The 22,543-nt window shown below is 37.9% G+C and overlaps 1 protein-coding gene and 1 long non-coding RNA gene across 2 annotated transcripts in view; one reads left to right on the top strand and one right to left on the bottom strand.

Annotated features, from left to right (window-relative positions):
• Positions 1-201: 201 nt before the first annotated feature.
• Positions 202-12,995, bottom strand: LOC106960102 (uncharacterized). The gene is made up of 3 exons (XR_001427499.1): positions 12,887-12,995; positions 11,866-11,870; positions 202-214 (listed from the first exon to the last, which is right to left on the bottom strand). It is a non-coding gene; the product is annotated as an uncharacterized LOC106960102 (long non-coding RNA).
• A 495-nt stretch (positions 12,996-13,490) lies between these two features.
• Positions 13,491-22,543, top strand: part of col24a1 (collagen type XXIV alpha 1 chain) — a 41,094-nt gene continuing 32,041 nt past the window's right edge. The window contains exon 1 of the mRNA XM_015053033.1: positions 13,491-14,132. Within this exon, the coding sequence (XP_014908519.1) occupies positions 14,080-14,132 (53 nt within the window). The 5' untranslated portion in view covers positions 13,491-14,079. The remainder of the gene's footprint in view (positions 14,133-22,543) is intronic.

Consider the following 22,543-nt stretch of genomic DNA (forward strand, 5'->3'; position numbering starts at 1 on the left):
TGTTTTAAATCTGCAGGACAGAAGTGAGTCAGCCCGGTCTCTTTAGTTAGAATTTGTTAAAGCTCTTGAGCTTTTAAAGGACTCGCTGAGAGAAACTTGGCAAATATCTCTGAAAAGACTTTGTCCAGCAATGTGTTACTGAAAACCTGACCTGATCAGTAAGTGCTAAACTCTAAGTAGTATCTGGATTAGATTCCAGGACTCATTAGTTAAACTATCTTCATTTGAATGTTTTTCCAAAATTACCAAATAAAAAAGATTTAAGTGGTATTTAACAAATGTATGGGTCCTTGTGGAAGAAGCTCGTGATTTTCTTTTTTTTTTTTTTTCTTGGTTAAAGCCTTTGATGTTGTTCATGTATTTTCTACTTTTTCTGGATGTTTTTGTTATAAATAACAAAAGGGACTTTACATGGCCTCTTAAAAGAAGCAGATTAGGTACAGATGAGTCAGGCTGGATTCAGAGTACCTCAAATGATAATGTCATATTATCTAACTCTGGAACATAATGATGATCCTCTACAACATTGTGAATCTAGGCAGGATGCATAATGGTGTAATCCTGAAGAGCTTGCTCTCTCTGTGTGTGCGAAGAGTTATTTATTTTTTTATTTGTTCCTACTGAGCCTCACAAGGAACATTGAGAAAATGCATAAAAAAGTAAACTCACACTTGCAAAATCATGCAAATCTTCACAATATCGAGTTGCCTTTGCTTGATGTGTTACTTCGGTCTGCAATTCTATTTTGACACAGTTATCACCAAGGCGAAGTTTACGTTTTGAAGAACTAAATATATGATACCAAATCAGCTACTTATGGTGACATGCACCTAATTAATTAGTCTAATTAGGTGAAACATCTCAGCAGAAAACACAGCACAGACCTTAGTAACACCTGCTAAACTGTCCTGATTGCTGCAGATGGGCCTTAATGAATCCAACCAAACCTCCGACGTCAGAGTAGAGTTTGCATTGAATGAGTCTTTGTGTGCTAAAAACTCTCTTGAGATTTCACTCACTCATATGAAAACAGCATCTTCTGCCAACCACTGATATAATGTGTTTATAGTTTAGGCCAAACTCAGAATAAAAATCTATAAATTTCACTCATGGGTGTGTTTTCTCCATTGCTGTGGTTGTATTATACGTCTCATAATTTACCATAATTACATGTTAAACATTTTTGCGTGATCTCGTAAAAAACTTGCTAAACTTTTTCAGGATCTTGTGAAAGCAAAGTCACGATGTTTTTTTTTTTTTTCTCTCCTTGTGACTCAGTTCCTTTTCTCACTCCTGAATCCTGCAGGTTTGGCTAACCGGTTGTACTAACTGGACCCTAGAAGCAAATCTGAATGTTACAGAAGTCTTTATGCACTTAAGGTATATTTCACAAAGATTACTACAAGATTACTACACTTTCATACTCAAGGGATTTAAATGGTGCTGGATGGTTGAAAGGCAGAGGAATACCAATTGGAACTAAAGGTGAGAAGAAAAAAGAAATGTTGAGTGTTGACATGAATGCAGTAATGTCTGTTAAGTGCTCAGTACATAACCCAATATGTCTTATTGCTGATTAATATGTTCCATTACAGATTCTCAATTTGAGTCTGGTCTATTCTTTAACTAGGCCATTCGGATAAATGAACACACACTGATCAAAATTGCTCCATCATAGGTCCAGTTGCCATGTGGTTTCCATTACGTATCTCTGAAGCTCTTCTTGGCTGGTCTGTAATTTTAGAAGGGCAACCATGCTCTTTTTATTTTTGAATTATGTATTGATCTGTGCTTCATGAGACATTTAGTGCTTAGGATGTTACTTTAACATAAGTTAAATGTTTGTAAATTAACTTCACACTGTTAATGAGCGACAGGGTTAAAATACGGTTGAATTATTCTGAAGCAAAAAAAAAAAAATCCTTGAAAATGGGCTACAGTCATGAAAACACAGACAGATAGAGGTGGGTCATCTTGTTCTATTTAGGCTGATTCCCTACAATTTAGCTCAGTGTTTTCCAGAAGAGAATCCACTACATGTGGCGAACCACCAGCAGGCAGTGTGCAACATGCAGGACAGAGGATAGTTAGATACCTTCTCTGCCACAGGCGGCTCATTAGAGGATAATTATTCACAGATCCCCATTGTCTAAACAAAAATGTCTCTTTCCTCCCTGAAATTACTGTTTGACTTTGTACTTCACCTTGGGGCTGTCCTTATTTTTAAGTATGACTCTGTTCTGGACTTTTTGTGTATTTTCTTAGTTTAGAGGAAATTGGGTTTGTCAGCGTGGAGAAAATTAAGTCTTTTTCATTACTTTTTTTATCTCTGGTATTTTGGCTAAATACTCTGACTAACACAAGACAATTGTCAGGTGACATGACATTTCTTGTGGAAATTTAAAAAATGTTCTAAGTTGGTTTTTGATGCATTTTTTAAACAACCCTTTGTTGCCACTTTTAACATACAAAGTTTCTACCAGTGAACACTTTCAGGGGAAACTCATCCCTTTCCTTTGCTCAGTCAGTCTCATTATATAATACGTCTACATCTGATCTGCACACTGTTGTGGCTTTTCAGTATTTGGGTTTCCAGTATTCAGCAGAGCCAGTCAACTAAAAACAGTGCAGAAGTCATGACATTGTTGAACTCAGGCCAGTCTCAGTCTAGTGCACTTGTACAAATTATTATTTTTTATTATATTCCTAACAGGGTGTGTGACAAGGAAGAAAACAACGTTCATGTTGTTTAACAATCGATGTTATTTTAAAACCTAAGGTACATGTAAGAGCAAGAGACTGATGTGAAAAGTTATTTACTTCTTGCTCCAGTTTTGGTTTCGTATAATGTCGTGTATAATATTTTTATTTCACAGATTCAGTAAATAATTTGATTAAAATATTAACAGAAGTCCTCTTGATCGTCACCATTCCCATATTTATCAACTTCCTTTAACCATCTAAATTCTAGAATGATATATTTTCATCATTTAACATACTCTAACTAATTAACTACGGAAGAAAATACTAAATAGTGTGTTTAATATGTGCCTTTAATTTTGCTAGGAAACTTTATAGTGTAAGAAACCTTTGAGTTGTTTTAGATGTTGTCATGCATGTTGGTCCAAAGTGTCATTCTTGGTGGGTGTTCCTTCAGTAATGAGGTTCTCTGAAATAAAATCCCCGTTCTTGTAAAACAGACCTCAGTAATCAAACAAGATCATTTTAATTAAAGACATATTTGCACAGATTAAAAGACAGAATTTCAGATTTGAAAAGAAAAATGCCACTTTGTAATTCTGAAGAACAAAGCGGTTTTCCATGTGCAATTTAGGGAGTGTGTCGACTTTAATCATGATTTCATTCTCAAATTGTATTTGACAATCAGAGTAAGCATTTGCTAAGTAGAAAGACTGCAAACGTCTTTATAGAGTTTGGTGGAAAGCATAATCAAAAGCCGTATGCCTAGCCAAAAATGTGCAACACCAGCTTTATTCCTAATTCTTTGTGTAGAAACAAGCATTTACTCAAGTTAGGAAAACATCAGAAAGATTGGGGAATGACATACAAAATGCAAAACATAAATAATTATCAACAAAAATGATTTGTTATTTAATTAATTTGTGAGGATGATGATGTACTTAAGCAAAGAGAAGGGACTTTCAAAAGTTATTTTTAGGAAATCTATACCAAGAAACTGACAGGCTCAGTGAACAGTTTGGGTCTCAGTCTGATTAAAAACTCATAGACTGTGACGGGGCTGTAGACTCAAATTTATCTCCCCGTTTTTTTTTTTGTTTTTGTTTGTTTGTTTGGTTTTTACAAGCATCTCACAGTTTCACAGCTGCTGGGATGTCCACTCCCAAGAAAATTGACAACTGTCCTAAATGTTTTCCACTTGTGGCTAATTTTTCACTTTAGAACTGTAGACTTTGACTAGGTCACGCACTTATGCACACTTCAGAATTCCTGTTATTGAAAGAGAAAGATAATGTAAACAAGTTGCTGTTTTTTAGACCAGGACACTGAGTATTCATGAGATGACGGATCATGATAGAAAGAAACAGATTCTGGAAACGTAGATAAAATCAACTTCCTCCTTAGGGTTCACTCAGCCTTAGTGATAGGCTTGAGGTGGATACTTGGACTACAGCCTTTGTAGCTCCATTAAAGAAAAATCAGTTGAGATGGTTTGAGGATCTGAACAGAATGCCTCCAAAACGGAATTGGATGATTGTTTTAGGACATATCCTATTGGAAGAAGATCATGAGTTATGTCCAGAACCCTGGAAAGGTGTTGGGATCCTCCATAATAAGCAATGAATGGTTCAATGGAGAGGTGAGATAATCTAAAATATATTTTCTTTGGATGCAACACAATCACTGTTGAGGCAATTCTTAAACTCCCATCTTTTTATCCTAGAGTTGACATTGATCATTGCTCTTCTTGCTTTTGTAAAAGTTACACGAGCCCAGGCGCCTACACATATGAGGTCATGATTGTGAAGTGTTTCGTTCCCAGGCAGTCGCACCAAAGCTGGCTGTAACCATAGCAGCAAACACATGAGGTAGTGGAGATTGTCCATGACTGACTGTTGCTTGGCTTTTTATCTTGAGCTCTGGCTGACAGGTGGTTCAGCTTTGGTCCGTCAGCCTGCAGGGAAGGAAAGTCGGAGCTATTTTTGTCTTGGTGACAACAGACTTTGACATGCGGCAGTTGATGGATGAGTGATAGTCTGATTGTGGAAAGCATTTAGCCAGACCTGGTCATCTCCTTCTACAATGGACCTGAAGCTCCACTTCCTTCCCCTCTCGCTCCGTGTTGCACCTCAGTTGAGACTGGGAACAATTTTGGGGGCATTTGTTTTTAATCTTTATAGGAACACTTTATTTTTTGTGTTCTCCCATGAAACAAAAGGACTGTCTGCTTTCCATTTCTTTTTTGGTTTGAAGTGTTGGTAACACTTTATTTGAAGGGGGCTGAATAAGACTGACATGACACTGTCATAAAAAACCTGTCGTGAACATGAATAAGCCTTCATGAATATTTATGACTGTTGTCATAAAGTGTCATTCGGTAAATTATGTCACTTTTAATACAAAGTTGACATTATTCAAAATCTCTTTGTTATGACAACTTGACATTAACCAAGAAATCATTACTGATCTAAATTTGTTATGAAAGTATTATTGATTATACTTTAAAAAATAGGTAACTTTATGTTATTAAAGGTAAAGTTTAAACAGTAATGATTTCTTGGTTAATGTCAAGTTGCCATAACAAAGACATTTTAAATAATGTCAACTTTGTATTAAAAGTGTCATAATTTACCGAATGAAGCTTTATGACAACAGTCATAAATATTCATGAAGGCTTATTCATGTTTATGACAGTGTCATGTCAGTCTTATTCACCCCCTTCAAATAAAGTGTTACCGAAGTGTTCAACAATTACATTTTCAGTTTCTAACTCCTTTATAAGGCTGTAGTTTTTGCTGCAGGTAAAAAAGTGGTAGCGATCTAAAGATAGGAGGATCAGCTACATTTCCTTTAAGTGCCAACAAAATCAATCACAACATGAAAACTGCATGTTTCTCACCATGTTTTTCTTTTTTTTTTTTTAATTTTGGCATCTTGAACATCTTTTAGCAAGGCTTCTTGAGAGCAAGCAGCTTGTAAAACCCAGAAAGAGTTTTGCTAACCTCACGTTTCCTGTGGTAAAAGGATGATGGTTCATTTGCAAGTAGTAACCAAGCAACTAAGTTCCATGTCTGAAGATTGATTTTCTTTTTTCAAAATAAATGGAGATGAGAATCACCTTCTGCTAAAATGAATAATTACATGATGAATAATAGACATAATGACATCCAGACTGACAGAGTGGGCTGGATGGGCGTTGACCTCTGATGTGAAGCAGCTCTGGGGTCAGAGCAGACATGCGAAATATTTTTGTCTCCCTTAAAGTGAGGGAATGGCAGCAGTAAGTTGGTGTGAAGACCTGTTTCTCTGAACAGGGAGGATGTATTGCTGAACTCAGTTGCCAGTAACAACAAGGTTACTGCCCTGCACCACTCCATCTGGAGTCTTACGCTGTCACTCTCATATTTGCACCATCCCCTCTAACATATTCTACATGGATTAAACTCAGAGCAGCAAACACAGCAGGGGCATAGATGTTAGAAAAGTGACGTCAGAATACCAGTAAATGTGTCATTTATGGCCTAGTGCCCCATTTACCGAACCAAGAAAGGGACGTGTTCCTAACAGCTTCCCTGATAAAACCTCTGTGGTGAAGTTGCAGTGGTTTGTTATTGTTGTGGCATTAGATCAGCATCCACATGCAAATCCTGGTAAAGCATCAGTGGTTTATCCACAATATGAGTCTGCAAACTCCAAAGGGAGTTATCCAGCGGTGCAACCTAATTACTCACAGACTGGTCTTGGTATTTTTCCAAGCAATTTAATGCAACATTTCTGGTCCTACTACAGCTTTAGATGCAACCAAAATGATCTCACCAAGGAACAGAAACAAAAGATCCACAATCTCCTTACCAGCAAACACAAAGCCATTATCACATAGCGTTTGCTCTATAGAAAAGTGATCAACTATGACAGCAAGCTCCTTGAATATTCAAGAAATATTCAGAAAAATTATATAATCTATGAGAGGTTATTGTGTGTTTAAGGAAAGCTTTGCCAAACTGTTTGACTATATTTGGCATATATCTTGCCTAAATGCTGGAAATGGCTTTGGAGGGAATGTATACACATAAGAATAAAATGCAAAAATTATGCAAAGTGTGATAACACCTGCCACAAACACTACATGGACACATGATTGATGAGCAGGAACCCATAAAATGATTCGTCTTTGACCCTCTGAGGCTTTATCATCACTTTATCATTGCATAAAGATTAGCATCACCAGCCCTGGCATCACTTCACACATAGAAAAAGACATGGGATTAGGCCAAAATTGCAAGGAGACTATTAGTATCACTGAGATATGAGTCAACATGCCTTTCAACCTGCTCTCTCAACCCTCCGCTTCTAAAAAAAAAAAAAAAATTAAATAGGATTTTGTTTGAAGCACATTGTAGTAAGCAAGCATAAAGCCAGTCTCTGTTCAAGGGCCAGCTCCTTTGAGACCTCACGCCAGACAGAGGATGAGCCCCAGAGATGAAAGTGAGGTCAAGGTGGCTTTTTTTTCTTCTTCTTCTTCTCTGGCTACTCCTCTCTTCCTTTCAAACTGGGAGAAGGCAAAGCTTTAGAAAATGTTAGATCAGTGTTGATAAAATTGATCTTAGCCATTCTTGGTGAAGTGCAGAAACACCAGACTTTCCTAATTACAAGTGAGAATCATGTTTCCTGTCAAATTGGATCAGTTTTACAAAATCCAGACCATAACAAAGAGACAGAAAAAGCAACACTGATAAGCGAAACAAGTTTCTTTATCTGTTTAATGGCCACACAACAAATTTTGAAGACTTGTGTAAATAAACACCCAAATTTAGATCTGGTGAAAAAAAGATTTCTAATAAATATTCTGGAGTTCATGACAAAAATAGAAGGATAGAGTGACCTAACATTAGAAATATTAACAGTTTCTTGCAAAATAATTCATGTTGCAAGCTTGGTGACATGCTTAATTACAGCTGAAGGTTGATTGGGATACGACTACAGCAGCTTTAACACATAGAAATCATTGTTCTTTGCAATATAAGTGTCTGTGAACAAACCATTACCCGTTGGAACCAGCCAGCTCAGTTCACATCATTTACTGTTCAATACATTTTATTTCTGGCCTCTGTCTGCTGTGAAGTGTCTGCATGTGGCTCAGAAAACCAGCATCAAACAAGATAAGATCTGTGGCTGGATGTAAGGGTGTTGGTTTTGCTGTCCAGTCTGAAATGCTTTGCAAGCCTCTAATTGGTTTTCATCAAACGTTCCCCTGCATTTAGCTCCATTTATCTCTCAGTAAACCCTTAACAGCCTCACTGAACTCAATACACACTCAATAAACTGAACTTGACTTTCTCTCAAAAATGGTTTTATACTTTCATGAAGGTTCAATTTGTGGGTGACACAATTAATATTGGCTCTTTCAAGAGATTCTTTCTAGTTTTAAACATGATTTTATTGGGTTTGTTTAGGGATCTCTGAATAAAAGTGGCTGAATACAAATGCACCCTGCGGCTTTCCTGTTTTTATCTTTAAAAAACTTTTATAATACTTTCTCCACAATTTATTTTGGTCAGTCATCTAAAATCTCATTTTAACACATATAGGTTAGTTGTTGTAATGTGACAAAATGTGATAAAATTAAGGGAATTAATAGATTTGCAAAGCACCATACAGAAAGTTTGGTGTCTGATTTAAAGGGAGACTCCAGAAATTGAAGAAACTGAAAGGAGATCGAGGATTTAAAACTGGACAGAAACCAGGTTTAGGTAAAACATACTTGACAGCAACTTGGAACCACTTGTGTACCTTTATTTAAGGGCTACAAGAGGAAAATCTCTGATCTAATGAGCCAATAAACTCAGAGGACTGGTGGAGATCGTATGACAGAATTTCTCAGCAGCCGCGGCACGAAAACTAATCAAGATAAAACAGGAATTAACTCCTAATACAAAGAGTTCCTTGAGAAAAAACAACTCCTATGGGTCAGTGATTCACCCATCAATACCACGATGACCCAAAGCGAACGGACAATCCTGCATGAAGCTGCCGAAGGATTAGGTGGTTCAAAGAAAGCACAAACTCAAAACTCAAGAACATTATCATCACCTGTAGAGCGACCTGAAGACGGAAGCCTGCAGGTGTTTCTCATCCAGTTTCAGGAAGCTTTGGAATATTTGCCAGAAATAATTGAACAAAGATTTAGCTATGCAAAGCCTGTACAGACCTAACCAAGACAGCTGGAAGCTGATGTACAACGCAAATCCAAATTCATGAGAGCGCTCCACAGAGCAACTTCCTGCCCGGGTTCCTCTGAAACAAAACATTTGCTTTGCTCAGAGAATGCATACTTTTTCTTTTCACACTACACATGGGAAAGCCGAAGGAATTCCACTTTAGGTGAGGGCCGGTGACGCAAAAGTGGAAGCGAGGCAGGGAAAATAAATTAATTACATCTACTGTAATGGAAAAACATGGTTTGACTTTTATCTCTCCTGATTTTAATTTCTTGTGTGTCAGGCATTTATTTTTGTTGGAGGCGTGATGAAATTCATGTGCAGACACAGCTCTGGTTTCCTGCAGACGCTAATTGATGTTGTAGAAAAGACTCACTTATTAAACATCCAACGTGAGCCGGGCTAATTTATGGAGCCGTGTGCATATGATTTGGGTTGCGCTCGGATTCCTCTGGTTTTTAAAAGTTGACAAATGAGCTTGTTTTTGTGGGCTGAGGGTCGACTTCCACTCAGCATGTGCAAAACTAATTACACATACACAAACGTTTCTTCTGCTTCAGCCGCACAGTACGTTTTGGAGAGCAGTCTCTTTCTGGTGAACTCCTTCCAATAAAGAAAGACTGTAAAAGATATTTACACTTAAACAAGTAAAGAGTTTACATAAAGTAAGTGAAAATTGAGTTATGATTTTTAATGAAGCGTAAGCTAACTTGGAGTTGTTTCTTGAAGTCAGAACTGTCAAAAAATCGTTCCAACTAAAGTAAAAGACGCCTTTCCAGTGGACGCCATGTGTGTTCCTCATCTGCGCCCTCCTGACCCCAGTGGCAGCCTTCACTTTCCCTGCATGCCTCCACACTTTCTCCCTGCCTGAACACCCCCTTCGCCCTGCACTCCCCCGGCCCCTCTCTCCCCACTTTCCCATGATCCCTTCAAAGCACTGCTGCCCACCACACACACACACACACACACACACACACACACACACTCACTGCATCTCGCTCACACACGTGCCCTTAGATAGAACATTGTTTCAGCTAACCGGCGCTCCATGTTTCACCATCTGTTAAGCACTCCCCCAGCTGTTGCCCACTCTCTCCTTTGCTGGGGAAAATAAGAGCCTTACAAGGCGGTGACACGCACACAGGACAGAAATTACACATGGCCCTGTCTGCTAATTAGAGACAAAGGCAGGTTCAGGATCTTGTCTGTCTGCAGGTAGTCAGCATTTAAAGAGACACATGCCGCATTTAAGGCAGACGCTGAAAAGATGTTGTGTTTATGAGGAACACTTAAAGTGCCGTTGCAAACATAATTCAAATTTGAAAGCTGCAGTGTGTAGATTTTATATATAATATTAAGGATTTTAATATATTTGTTAAAACTGTCACTATTTTGTTACAGTACAATAAGACTAATAATCTGTGAGTAAAAATCAAGTTCCTCTTCCTCCTCCCTGTGGTCCTACTGCCATCTGCAGAAATGTGACACTCCTGATCAGAAACAACCAATCAGAGCCAAGAGGAGGGACTTAGCGCTGTCAATCAATAAGTAGTAACTCCCAGTTGTTCAAAAAAGTGCAGTTTAACTGTAATTTCCCTACAGTTAAAAATCCAACTCCTCGTTGAATTGAAAACGTGAGGTTTTGTTGTAATTGACATGCTTCCATTTAGGACATTTATTTTCACCATTTCAGTTTGTGCAATAGAAACGCAGCTACTCTGCTCTGTTACATAAAATTGTGAGTTAAATACATTGAATTTAAAAGAGAATGTGAAAAAGCTGATGGGTTATGAATACTGGAAAGCGTTTTAAATCCACTGTGTGTGCTGCGTTTTGTTCAAAAGGCAAAACACAACCAAAAAAGGCTACCAATTCTTCCCCCACTTTACAACTGACAGAGTCTCTTTTCATCCTGACTCTTCCTTTGTCTTAACACTGCTTGGATAATTCACCAATGAGGTTGAAAGTCATGATGCTCCTGAAATGTACAAGCTGTGGCTTAATTTGAAATGTTATTCTGAAAGACAGGATGGACTCCTTCCAGGACTTTTGGATCAAGGCCCTCCAATAGGAAGCTCTGAAGCTGAAAGTGTTGAAAGAACAGGAATTTGCATGTAGGGATATGTACTCATATCTGCTGGGACAGAGGCCTCAACCAAGCCGTGTCCAAAAGCACAAATCATTTCTTTCTCGTTTTCATAAGTCTAACTCTAGCACACTGCCAGTAAATGCAACATTTAATGAACAATACAATAAATATGGAAAGATCTGTTTTTAAAATGCAACTGATGTCAGAGCTGTTTATTATTTCATAATATCTTTCTGTTCTTAGGATGTTTGCATCTCGCTGTGCAGACCACATGCTGAGAGAGCAGCATGTGATCAGAGGGATGTCTGGACATTGGGCACTTAGTGAGGCAACGGCTCTGCAATGTGACTCACATTTAATGACAGATCGTTGACTTGTCATCTAACAGGAAACACCTCTGAGAGTCCAGGAGGAAGACACCAGACGTTCCAGGAGGATCAGCATTAACTCATCTGCTTCTGCAGCTTCATCACGAGAGAAAAATGAGACGAGAGCTGATTGTGATTATCCGTCACTGTTTGGGTCCAAGGTCCTGATGCTCGGCGCACGCCGAACTGATTAGCATGCATCTGGACACAAGGCGAAAAGAAGCAATTCGTCCTGAAAAGTTTGCTTTTAAACTAAGGATTTAATTTTTTTCCCCTCTGAAAACATTTTAGAATATAATAAAAAACGTTTTACAAGTGGCCATATGGGAATCTGTAACTTTATCAAAGGTCTATTAATGTAGTCCACATTGTTGCTTCTTGCTCTTTTTTTGCATCCCACAGTCATGGTTTTCCAGCAATGCAGACCGACATCTGCTCAGAATATTGTTACCCCTAGACAGGTAGATGGCAAAGAGCGCAACCTGTGCACATCTTCTTTAGGAGACCATCTTCTCTGATGAATTTGAGAGATTGACCCGAAGCAGAAGACGTTTAAGCATCTCTGCTTCGGTTGCTGACAACATAAAAGCTTTTAATAACCTCCTAGTTTATGCAGACGGTACGTTAGCCTGACAATTCTGTGTCAGCCTGACCTTTTATGGATTTGGTCATTAAATCTACTTATTCTTTTTGTTGTAACCAAAGTGGAAAACCATGTGAGTTCCATCTGGCACCAGAATCGGACACTGTAACATCCCACCCACCTCCTGAACCGCAAACCATACGGACCGTCTCTCAGTCCGGGCCGAAGTGAGCGAAGTGTCGGCCGTCCAGCGGAGGATGCTGAGTTGTGTTTGATGTGTGTGTGGGGGGTGATGGGCTGGAGGTCAGATCTCCTCTGGGGACTTACAGAGCTGTGTTTGGCTGGAATTAGAACCTGTTTGGGCAAATCTGCAGCAGAGAGTGGTTTGCAGTGATGTGAAAAGGAAACAAAAAGGAATTATTTAAAAAATGCATCAATGCCAGCAGAGATGTTTTATGGCAACATGCAATCACTAAATGTCTGCAGCAGGAGCTGTGAGAAGATCCAAACTCCTCGAACTAAGTTGCCTTGAAAAATCATTTACTTTGTGATATTTCAACCACAAACATTTATTTCTTTTATTGGGATTTTATGTGACCAAACTAGCACATAAAAAGATGTGTGGTTAAATAGAAACCAACTGGCAGGTTGTGGATAAAGTTATGGAGAAATTTAAATCATCATCTCAAAGTTCAATCAATAATCTGAAAATGGAACGAGTTTGGCACAAGCACACACTCACCCAGACTTGGCGGCCCACCTGAGTTGGCAGTGTGTGCAGCAGAGCATTAGTAGTAATTCTCTAACTATAAATCTGTCCTCTGAAAAAAACCGTTGCAAGAAGAAGAGCTTTTGTGAGTTACTGTATCGTTAAATGAGAACAAAGTTAAACTTTACAACTTACATGAGCAGAAAGCTAACACTGCACACACAACAAATTCTGCAGAGTTAAATCAACACTATGCCGAGTCTGTTTCATCCTATCAGAATTGGTGTTAATTTAACACTTACAGAGTTATTTCAAAAATAGTTTGAGTAGTTTTTGACACTGCACATGAATCTGACCTCCTCTCCATGGTGAAGCATAGTAGTGGCTGCATCATGAGGTGGATGTTTACCTTCTGCAGAGACAGGGAAGTGTGGTTATGGATTGTTCTGTTTCTGGAATCTACAGTATGGCCTCTATTTTTATTTTTGTCTTATTGTTACAACTCATGCCAGTATTTGTTAGGTTGTAAAAAAGAACATTTATGTCTTTTGACACTAACTCACAAACTGACAGGGTTTTCAATCAGCACCATTTGTGCTAGACAAATGTGTGCATGTAGCACATTAAAGAACTTCATCTTCAAAAATTACAGTTAGATGTTGAATCATCCCCAGTCTTCCCTACAAAGTGTTAGATTGCTTATTACATTATCAGGGGTTGTTAATAAGGATCCTCATTTATTGTCTGCGTGAGTCAGACACGAGTGTTCCCTGAAAGTTGACTCTGCTCTTTGCATTAACCGCGTTTTAACGTTACAGTAGATCAATGAAGACATCAGACATCCAAAGAGCACAAGCCAAAACTCTACGCGTGATGTCACGGAGAAGTCTGATGAAACCCAACACCACCAGCTGGTTTAGAGTTGTGATGGGGTGAATGCGGGTGCACACGCATCGCTGCAAGTCGAGGCACATAGCTGGAACCAGCGCCTGGAGGAGAAGACGCACACAAGTCCGTCTCATGTTGTGGTGATAGACCAAACCGAAGACATTATCTGCATCCGTCAGAGCAACCGCGTCGATCCAGCCACAGATCTACTTGCTGTCAAAGCCGCTTCCGTTTTTTTTCCTCCCCCAAGTTTGCTGTTGTTGCGCGTCTTCACTTTGGATAGCAACAGCCAGATTATCCTCCTGCGCGCCGCAGAGCGCACTAGGTTTTTTTTTTGGACTTTTTGAAAAGGGGGAGACATCTCACCTCAGGAGTGCGGTGCGATGAAGAATTTCTGAGGGCTTCTCCGTCCATTTAAACGCTTCCCTTTGAGCGTTTCCGAAGGGTCAGCCCATGTGCAGGCATCCCATTGAGTGTGATTCTATTTTCGCCCAGATCTCTGCTTCCTGGACAAATGCATACAAATGCATTTAGGAGCCCAACGGACAAGGAGTGGACACGTTTCCGCGGCTGCAACGTAAGTTTCAAAGTACAGCAATGCATTTCCCTGCCTGTTTGCACATTTTACTGCAGCAGCTCCAGGTTTCTCATTAAAGAACACTGATCTGTAAAAAAGGTGCCATTCTCATCTTACTTTATTTTTAAAATTAATTCATGAATTTTTTTTTCTGTAACTACATTGCCATCCCCATTTGGAGCTGATAACTGCATTTCTGTTGTACTTGCATTTGAACTTTAAACGATTTGGAAACCTTTCTGTCACATAATATTTCATACTTGACTACAGAAATCCATGACCTGCATAATCTGTGAGAAACTGTGGAGTTGTGTAAAGTTGGAATTAAACGCAGAGGCTGGAGCAGAAAGATGAATGAGCACGCCTTGGGAGGAATTAAAAATATTTCTAGCATGGGGATAAATCATTTGGGTGGTGAGTGTTTGAGGTCGAACAAGTTTAGTTTTGGCAGCCTAACAACTAAAATTCCTCATGGAAGTGTGTTTCGCATGTAAGGTTTTGTTGTCCTGTTACATGCAGCTGCCACTCTAGAATATCAGGACTGTGTTGGAGCAAAAAGGGCATTAAGCAGCAAATATAATGTCCTTTATTTGAAGTTAGTCCAAACTGTCTTGGAGATCTCTTCCAGATAACATCTGAAAAAGGAAGATGAGATCAAAAAGGCCTCTGTTCCGCTCCGAGACACACAAGTTTTTTCTTAATAATTAAGAGTAAAAATGAGCAACCTGATCTGACTGAACTGACTGTGTGGCTCCTGAAACCCCCCTCTGTTGGAGGCATTGCTCCTCCACTACTACTGGCAACATTTTAACAATATACAGCCTTCCCTAAGTGATGAGCAAGGGAAACACTTGCTTAGAAGTAAATTGAGTCTTTATATGTCTGTGGGACATATAATGTGCTTTTCAAAACAATTAATGAATTTTGAACACCTTGTTTTGTATGTTACAACCAGAAACTTCAATATATTTTAGTGACATTTTACATGATTGGCCAAAATCAATTAGCACCAAAGTATGAAGTGGAAGGAAAATTATAGATATTAAATATTTTTTGCAATACACAATTAAAAAGTCAATGGAAATTTCCAAATATTGCCAGAGCTTCTGAAGAAAACCCTTCTTTTGTTGTGCTTTGCTAGCAAATGAAGCTCTGCTCCAGTTTTAACCTCTAACTGGTTTTCTTCCATGATTGTCCTGCATTTGGCTCCATCAATCTTCTCATAACCTTTGACTAACTGCCCTCTTCCAACTAGAGAAAAGTTGTTCCCACAGCATGCTGCCACCACCCTCGTGTTTCATTGTGGGGATTGGTTGTCAAGTGTGTAGTTTTCCACTTCAACTTGTGCGCCACATGTTGGTAACATGGTTCAATTTTGATCTAATCAGATCACATTCTTCCGCATATTTGCTGTGTCCCCTGCATGGTTTGTCGTAAGCCATAAATGGGTCTCCTTATGGATTTTCTTCAAAGCTAAATTTACATTTTTCATGCTGTCATAAACACCGGATTTGTGGAGTGAATGACTGGTTTGTCAGGTGAGGTGAATGAGTGTGTCTTGGTGATTTATTGTTTTTAAAAGCAACAGAGTATAGGAGGTTAAGTTCAAATGCATATCGCACTCTTTTGATTTTTATTCATTTTGGCTTGTCTCAATAAAATACATTTGTTATAATGTCACAAATCTCACAGACTGAAGAATTCAGAGGTTTTGAAAATCTTTCCACTGAGAACCGTGACTGTCACTTCACCCAACTTCTCACAACTAGCCTATGAAGCTGTTGTAAAGTGTAACAACAATTGTATCATAACTAATATAACCTTTTCTATTTTTATTCTGATTCTGGAAGGTCGTTGCAGGGTTTTCTATTTGTAAAATCCAGGTTTGATCCCAGAAATACCATTTGTAGGAATGAAAATTAGTGCTGGATTGAAAATCAGGTGACATATTACATAATACTTAAGAGGAAGTTTTTCATTACATTGGTGCTCATTTGGTGACTCTGACACATTTACTGCTTGACTTTCCTGGAAAGTCAAACAGTAAAGTGATTTTTTTGTACATTATGTAACCCCCAATACTCCTGCCGTATTATTTAATGCAAATACTGGGAACAAGATGTAGTGGACTTGTTAAGTCACTGCTGATTTGGAAAACAAATAGTCATTAATGGTTGTGATTTTTGGGAAGTATTGTGTGTGGTATTCTGAAAGCTTTTCCACCTTTTATTGCACAGATTAGTGTGTGTGTGAGTTAATCTTTTTCCGCCGTCCTAACATCTGGAACTGGAAAGAAGGCAAACCAATAAAGAGTGGTAGTTTACTCACAGCTCTTTGTCTGCTTACTTTCTTGTGGACTAAGTCAATCTTTGCTGTGGCCAGTGCTGACCTTTTGACTTCAGCTGAAAGGAAATTACATGCTAGCTCTTGAAAATCACTCTAATATTTGCATTTATTCAGCATCTTTTTGAATTAAAATTCCTTCATTTTTCATGCCCTGCAGCCTTGACATGTTGCAAATATTAACATGTTTGCTGGCTGTCATTTGGAAAAGCTCATTTAGTTCTTTCATAATGAAGTCACTCAGATAAGAAGACAGATACTGAAGCTGAAACGCAGGCAGCAGGAAAGAGATGCTGGCTGCAGATCAGTTAGTTCTTCATCTCTTGGAAAGTTAGCAACACATGCAGCAGCAAACATCTCGTTAGCATGAGACGTAAATGGACTTCCTGTTGAGTTAGCATCAAAACGGAGAAACTTACCGGTTTTAAAAATAAAACCAGTTCCTGTTTGACCTGTTCAAAAACTTTTACTAGTTCAGTGTTCATTTTCAAATTGAATGCGTTTTGTATTCTCTACTGAATTCTCTGAAAATGTCAAGATGCCAACTTAGATTTAATAATTACAATTCATGACTCAATCTCTGTCACAGCACCATAGTTGACACCAGATTTTTACATACTCTGTATAAAAAGACACATGACCAGAATAGTCATTTGTCTATTTTAAGATTTTAATATGACTCAATAAGGTCTACGTTAATTTTCCTGTTTGGTAAAATTGTGCTGAAATTGTCCGGCTTTAGTTAAGTCCTTTGGTTACCCATCCACAAGCTTCTCATTAATTTGCTGTAATTTTGTCCCATTCCTGTTGAAAGTAATTGAGTCAGGTTTGTAGACCTGCAAATTCATAAAAAAATGTTAAAAGCAAAAGCAAGTAGGCAAGTTATTATGTGAATCTGAAACATCTGAAATCATTGGAAAGACGGCAAAGTCAATCCAAAACTCTGTTGAGACAGGATAACGGTGGAGCTTCACCTCTTTGACAGCTACTAAATAAAATCTGAGATGGTTTTATTGTGACCACTACAAAACATTGACATTGTTGTCTTTTAGCCATTTTGTTGTAACTACTGTGATGTTGTGATTAAAGTCATTATTCATTTAGAAGATCCATTTGCATCCACTGTTCAACATCCTGGCTGATAGCTTAATATAATGCTTTATTATTTCCACATTATGTTCTTTTCTCATCATGTGATCTGTTATGTGAAGTGCACCGGTCCCTCCTGTTGCAAAAAACCCTCACATCATGCTGCTGGAAGTGCTGTAACTCACACTTGAGATGGTGTTCTCATGCTGCAAAGCTTTCCCTTTCTTTTCACTCATTACGTGAAATGACTCATGGTCATTACGACCAAACACTTTATTTATAGTCTCATTAGATCACATGTCTCCAGAAATTACGTTATATTCTCCTGAGTACATTTCTAAACTGTAATCTGACTTTTTTATGTTGCGTCGGAATATTGGCATCTTTTTCTCTGGTTGTGATTTCAGCTCATGTCAGCCAGGGACTTATTTCGCTCTCTTACCAGCTTCAGCTCAAGATCTTTTGCTTTCAATCAAAATGCATGTTTTGTACCTAAACAGGTTCAGGTAAGAGACATTCCCTGTCTCCTTCCTGGACAGTATCATGTCTGGTGTTAATACTTGCACATAATTGCCAGCAGCACCTACAGTCAACTGGAAATGTTTTAGTTTAAATGTCAGTTAATTAAATGAACTTATCCATGCCCGACAAATCCATGACGCCGTAATCTGAGTTTATCAAAATTGTTTGAAGGCATCATAAACTTAATTTTTTTATTCTAATATATGTCAGAGTCAGAATCATAAGCTACCAACTGTATGTCTGAGTTACTGTTTTTTCCTTCTGTTGTCAAGTTCATAAACCAGAGGCAGAGCTTTTACACTGGGTCTAAGGCGAAGCTTCATAAACCTCAATCACATAATGACTGTAACGATGTGGATCGCCTCAGCTGCTGGGATGATTTTTGCTAAAAAAAAATAAATAAATAAAAATGCCACACATCAAAGTGGGTTGAATTTTGGTCAATCAAGCGTCATGAAATTCAGGTACTGAAGTAAGAACAAGCAGCAGTTCATCTTGTGTCCACAACCCCCAATTAGTAAAATAATACAACAGGATCAATTACTACTTAATGACTTTAATGTCTTAAAGCTGCTTGGAGTAAATCAACAGCTTCACATACTTTGTTTCTCATTAGCAGATTTATTTGATAGGCAACCTGCCAAATCACTAACAGGCTCTGAAGTTGGCATCCTGACTGAAATCTCTGATTAATGCAAGCATATTAATGAACCTGGAGCTTGGCCCGTTTCTCTCCTGAAAGAATCATTGTTAGAGATCCAAGCTAATTCTGAAATGGGGACAGTCGAGGTCTGTCACTGCTGGAATGGGAGTTTAAAGTTGTGATTATTTATAGTCTTGACATGACACCCACTCCCCACATATTGGTATTTCCCTCAGTCAACAGAGCTCTGTTTGGGGAGCTTTGTGCTGCGTTCAGCAGCCAGCTCCATTAACTGCATCCTTCACTGTACTGCCAGGAATTACTTTCTATGCAAAGTAAGAACAGGAACAAGGATTCTAGGCACATAAGACAAAAAAAAAAACTGCTTTGTCATGTCCTGGCGACGGTTATGGAGGATGTCCAACACCTTGTCTGCATGTGTTCCTGTACTTGTGCTGAAACCATGACCCAAGTTGTTTGATGTAGTGATTTAAAATCCACAAAATGGAGCTTGTGTAAGAGATAATACTAAGAGAATCTGAATCACTATCAGATGCCCCACACATCTCAAATGTAATGGTAAATCTTATATTTAGCATTTCTCTTCTTTTGCCAAAGTTTAACTGGAAGCAGCTACTTTTGTCCCTTTAAAAGTTGATCCCATCACTTCAACAGATGAATTATTGTAATCATCCACCCCAAGTTCGGTTTTCTTCATTGCATTTTCTGGCTCTCCGTTCCCGACTGTGGAATGTCACACGACCTCTCTGAATGGGGAACAGGTGACAGTACAGCTTCCCACTGCTTGACTTGAAGCCAGTCTCTGTGTTGTTCCACTAGATTTCCTGTTGTCTTCTTCTCTTTTTTCCTTGTTATTTTCTGACTTTGCTTGTATTTTTTCTTTTCCCTCCAGTCCACAGAGCCACATAGAGCTGAAAAAACAAACAATGGTGTCTGTCTGTCTTAAACAGGACACTGGAAGCGGTTTTTTGCTCGTCACTTTGAAAGGGAGATGCCTGTAGAAGGTCATGCTGTTTTGTGGATAACAATCTCCTGTGATTTACAGAGTAATAAAAAGTCTTGGTTGACAAAATTCCCTTCTGTCGTGCAGAGACACATTTTAAAACAGCGAGACTACTGTCTCTTCATGTCCTACAAACATCCGTCACACTGTCAGCTGGAAAATTATGACTAGTTATTATAACTACTTTAACTTGTGAATCTTGTGAATTGATCTGGTTGCAATGTGAAGAATATATTTTAAAGTGTTTTTGGTGGTTTGCATTTGACACAGTGTGAGGAAGGAGTCCCCAAGTCCAGATGCATCTTTGTTCTAAAAATGTCTGAATTCTCTCATTCATTCAGCGCTGCGATAGGCTGGTGATGAGCAGTTTGTCTGATCCAGGTGTGTTTGAGCAGAGATGCATTTGGGGACCCATGATGTAGAGTATTATGTAAAAATAATTTTTTATTGTTTCATGTTTTCTGAAATGCTACTGGAGTTTTTCCTTTTTTTTTCTTGATCATTTTTACTCTTATTTTGAAATATGGATGTAGGTCTTGAATTTTTGCCCAGTTGTGTTGACGGTCAGCTAGTAAATGCTCAGCAGCAGGCTTGCTAAAAGGCATATTAGTTTAGCAATTCAATTTTCATTCTATTTGATATTTTTATGTCGCAAATGTCAGACTTTGTAGTCCCAGAAAATTTCTGATTTTTTTTTCTCACTTGACAATGCCTGCTGTAAATATAGTAAGTCCACGCCTGAAAAAAAACATTTTCTTGGAAATGTACAACTTTTTGACATCAGAGACTATCTAAGTTTTTTCTCATAAACATGTATATTTTAATTTGTTTGTCTTTCAGGGTGGATGTTTACTCCCCTGTGGCTATTTTCTTTCATCTATAGCAGCTCTGATATTCTGTATATATTTGAGGAAAATGGCTCGTTCCTCAAATGAAAATATCCAAACCAGTTCTTGTCTCAACCATCCCAGATTTATTTTATTGATTTAGTTTGAATGTGGAAGCAGGATTACTCACCCTACTCTACCGCGCTCAAAATTAGTTGCTTTTACTCATTGTGTATCCTTTTCTTCTGGGTAACAATCTGCAGTGAATAGGTTTTGTTTTCAACAAGTCACATCTCTGTTGGAATTAAAGCTCATTTATCTTTTAAAATCTTCACACATTCTCCACGGTTCCTTTCACCACAGCTGTCTCACTAACAAATAGACTCATGCATTATTCATACTAAAGGATTAATTACATTTCTGTGTCAGTACAGAGGCTTTCCCCCAGGTATTTAGTGTTCAGATGAGTGTCTTCATGTAGACAGTAAAAGACAGTGCAGCTTAACAGAAACAGAAAGTCTTGTGCTCCCCTGAAAGGTATCTTAGAGTTTAAAAAGCAAAGTGTTTTTTACAACCTTAATTTTAAGGGCCAGATAAACACTTGTCCTATTAAATTTTAATTCTGTTTTTTTTCTCTTTGATGTCTTTTTTATTCAATTAAAAGCTCTAAGTGTGCAATAAACAATAAGAACTTTGTAGGAAGAGACCATTTTAGCCTGGAAACAATAAAACATGAGGCAGTGATGTTCGCTGTATGGCTCTCAGCTGCATATTCTAACATAAACATGTCAAATTTAAGTAACCCATCTTCTACAGAGAAGATGGGTTACTTTTTAAGAAATGCAAGTTACTTTTTGTCACTTTTGGTCAATCTTTCATTTCTTTTGCATACAACTATGGATTCTGGAATGTAGTTTTTGTCAGTAATATGGAGATAATAAAAATGAAGAGCGAGAGTGCAGTGATGTCACATTATGTTACTTTGTACTGAAGGACAGTTCTCAGTTTTACTTGACAACCAGCTCTGTTCTCTAACTGTGTCAGACATGTTAGTTTCTGTAAGAAATGCTTTTATAAGTCCTGTTTAATCAGCACTAGACAAACATTCCCGTATCGCCTGCTTCCAATACAAATGGGTTTTGATTTCTTTTATTGTTGATTTTAAGTTTCAAGGCATGCGTGCCATCTATTTTCTCTAGCATTTGCCAGTTTTGTTTGTTACTTTTTCATCTAAACTTAACTTTTTTGTTAAAATCTTCTGCTCATAATTTGCCAGCGTCTAATACTTTTTAAAAATCTGAACACTTTCTTATTTAGACTATGGTTTCACATTAAGAGATGTTTAATTTCTTAATTAATTGATCATAAAACAAAGCTATGTAGGAAAAACATTTTGAACGGAAATGACTGGTCTGTTAAAAATTGCAAATTAAATATGTCAACAGCATGACGTATTTAATGCTTTCTTTACTTACAATAAAAGTCTACAAGAACTGCAAAATGAGCAAAATTGAATATCTCAAAATGAAACTTTATTTAGTATGGCTGCCATTAATTGCAGATTATCCTGAGATTTAAAAAAACAGCTTTGTTGTTTGCTATCTACATTTTCTGTCATAGAAATTATGGCTTTTCATTATTGCTTTTGAAATAATAGCGGCTTCATATTAAACACCTCTTTATTGTGATACTAGCTAACTTGTAGCTTTCTTCTCTCAGTATCAGCATCTGTACCAAAGAGTACATTTATTAGTGCTCATTTGACAACAGGAACTTTCTTAGACCGGATTTGTTTGTTTTCTTGTGGCCCAAGAAATATATATATATATATATATATATATATATATATATATATATATATATATATATATATATATATATATATATATTTTTTTTTTTTTTAAACAATCAATTTTTTTTTTAAATATGTTCATCTTATTTTTTGCTTTTTGAGGTGGAAGTT

This window comes from Poecilia latipinna, unplaced genomic scaffold, assembly GCF_001443285.1.
Source record: "Poecilia latipinna isolate Pla-1442-1.1 unplaced genomic scaffold, P_latipinna-1.0 Scaffold1155, whole genome shotgun sequence".
Classification (NCBI taxonomy): Eukaryota; Metazoa; Chordata; class Actinopteri; order Cyprinodontiformes; family Poeciliidae; genus Poecilia; species Poecilia latipinna.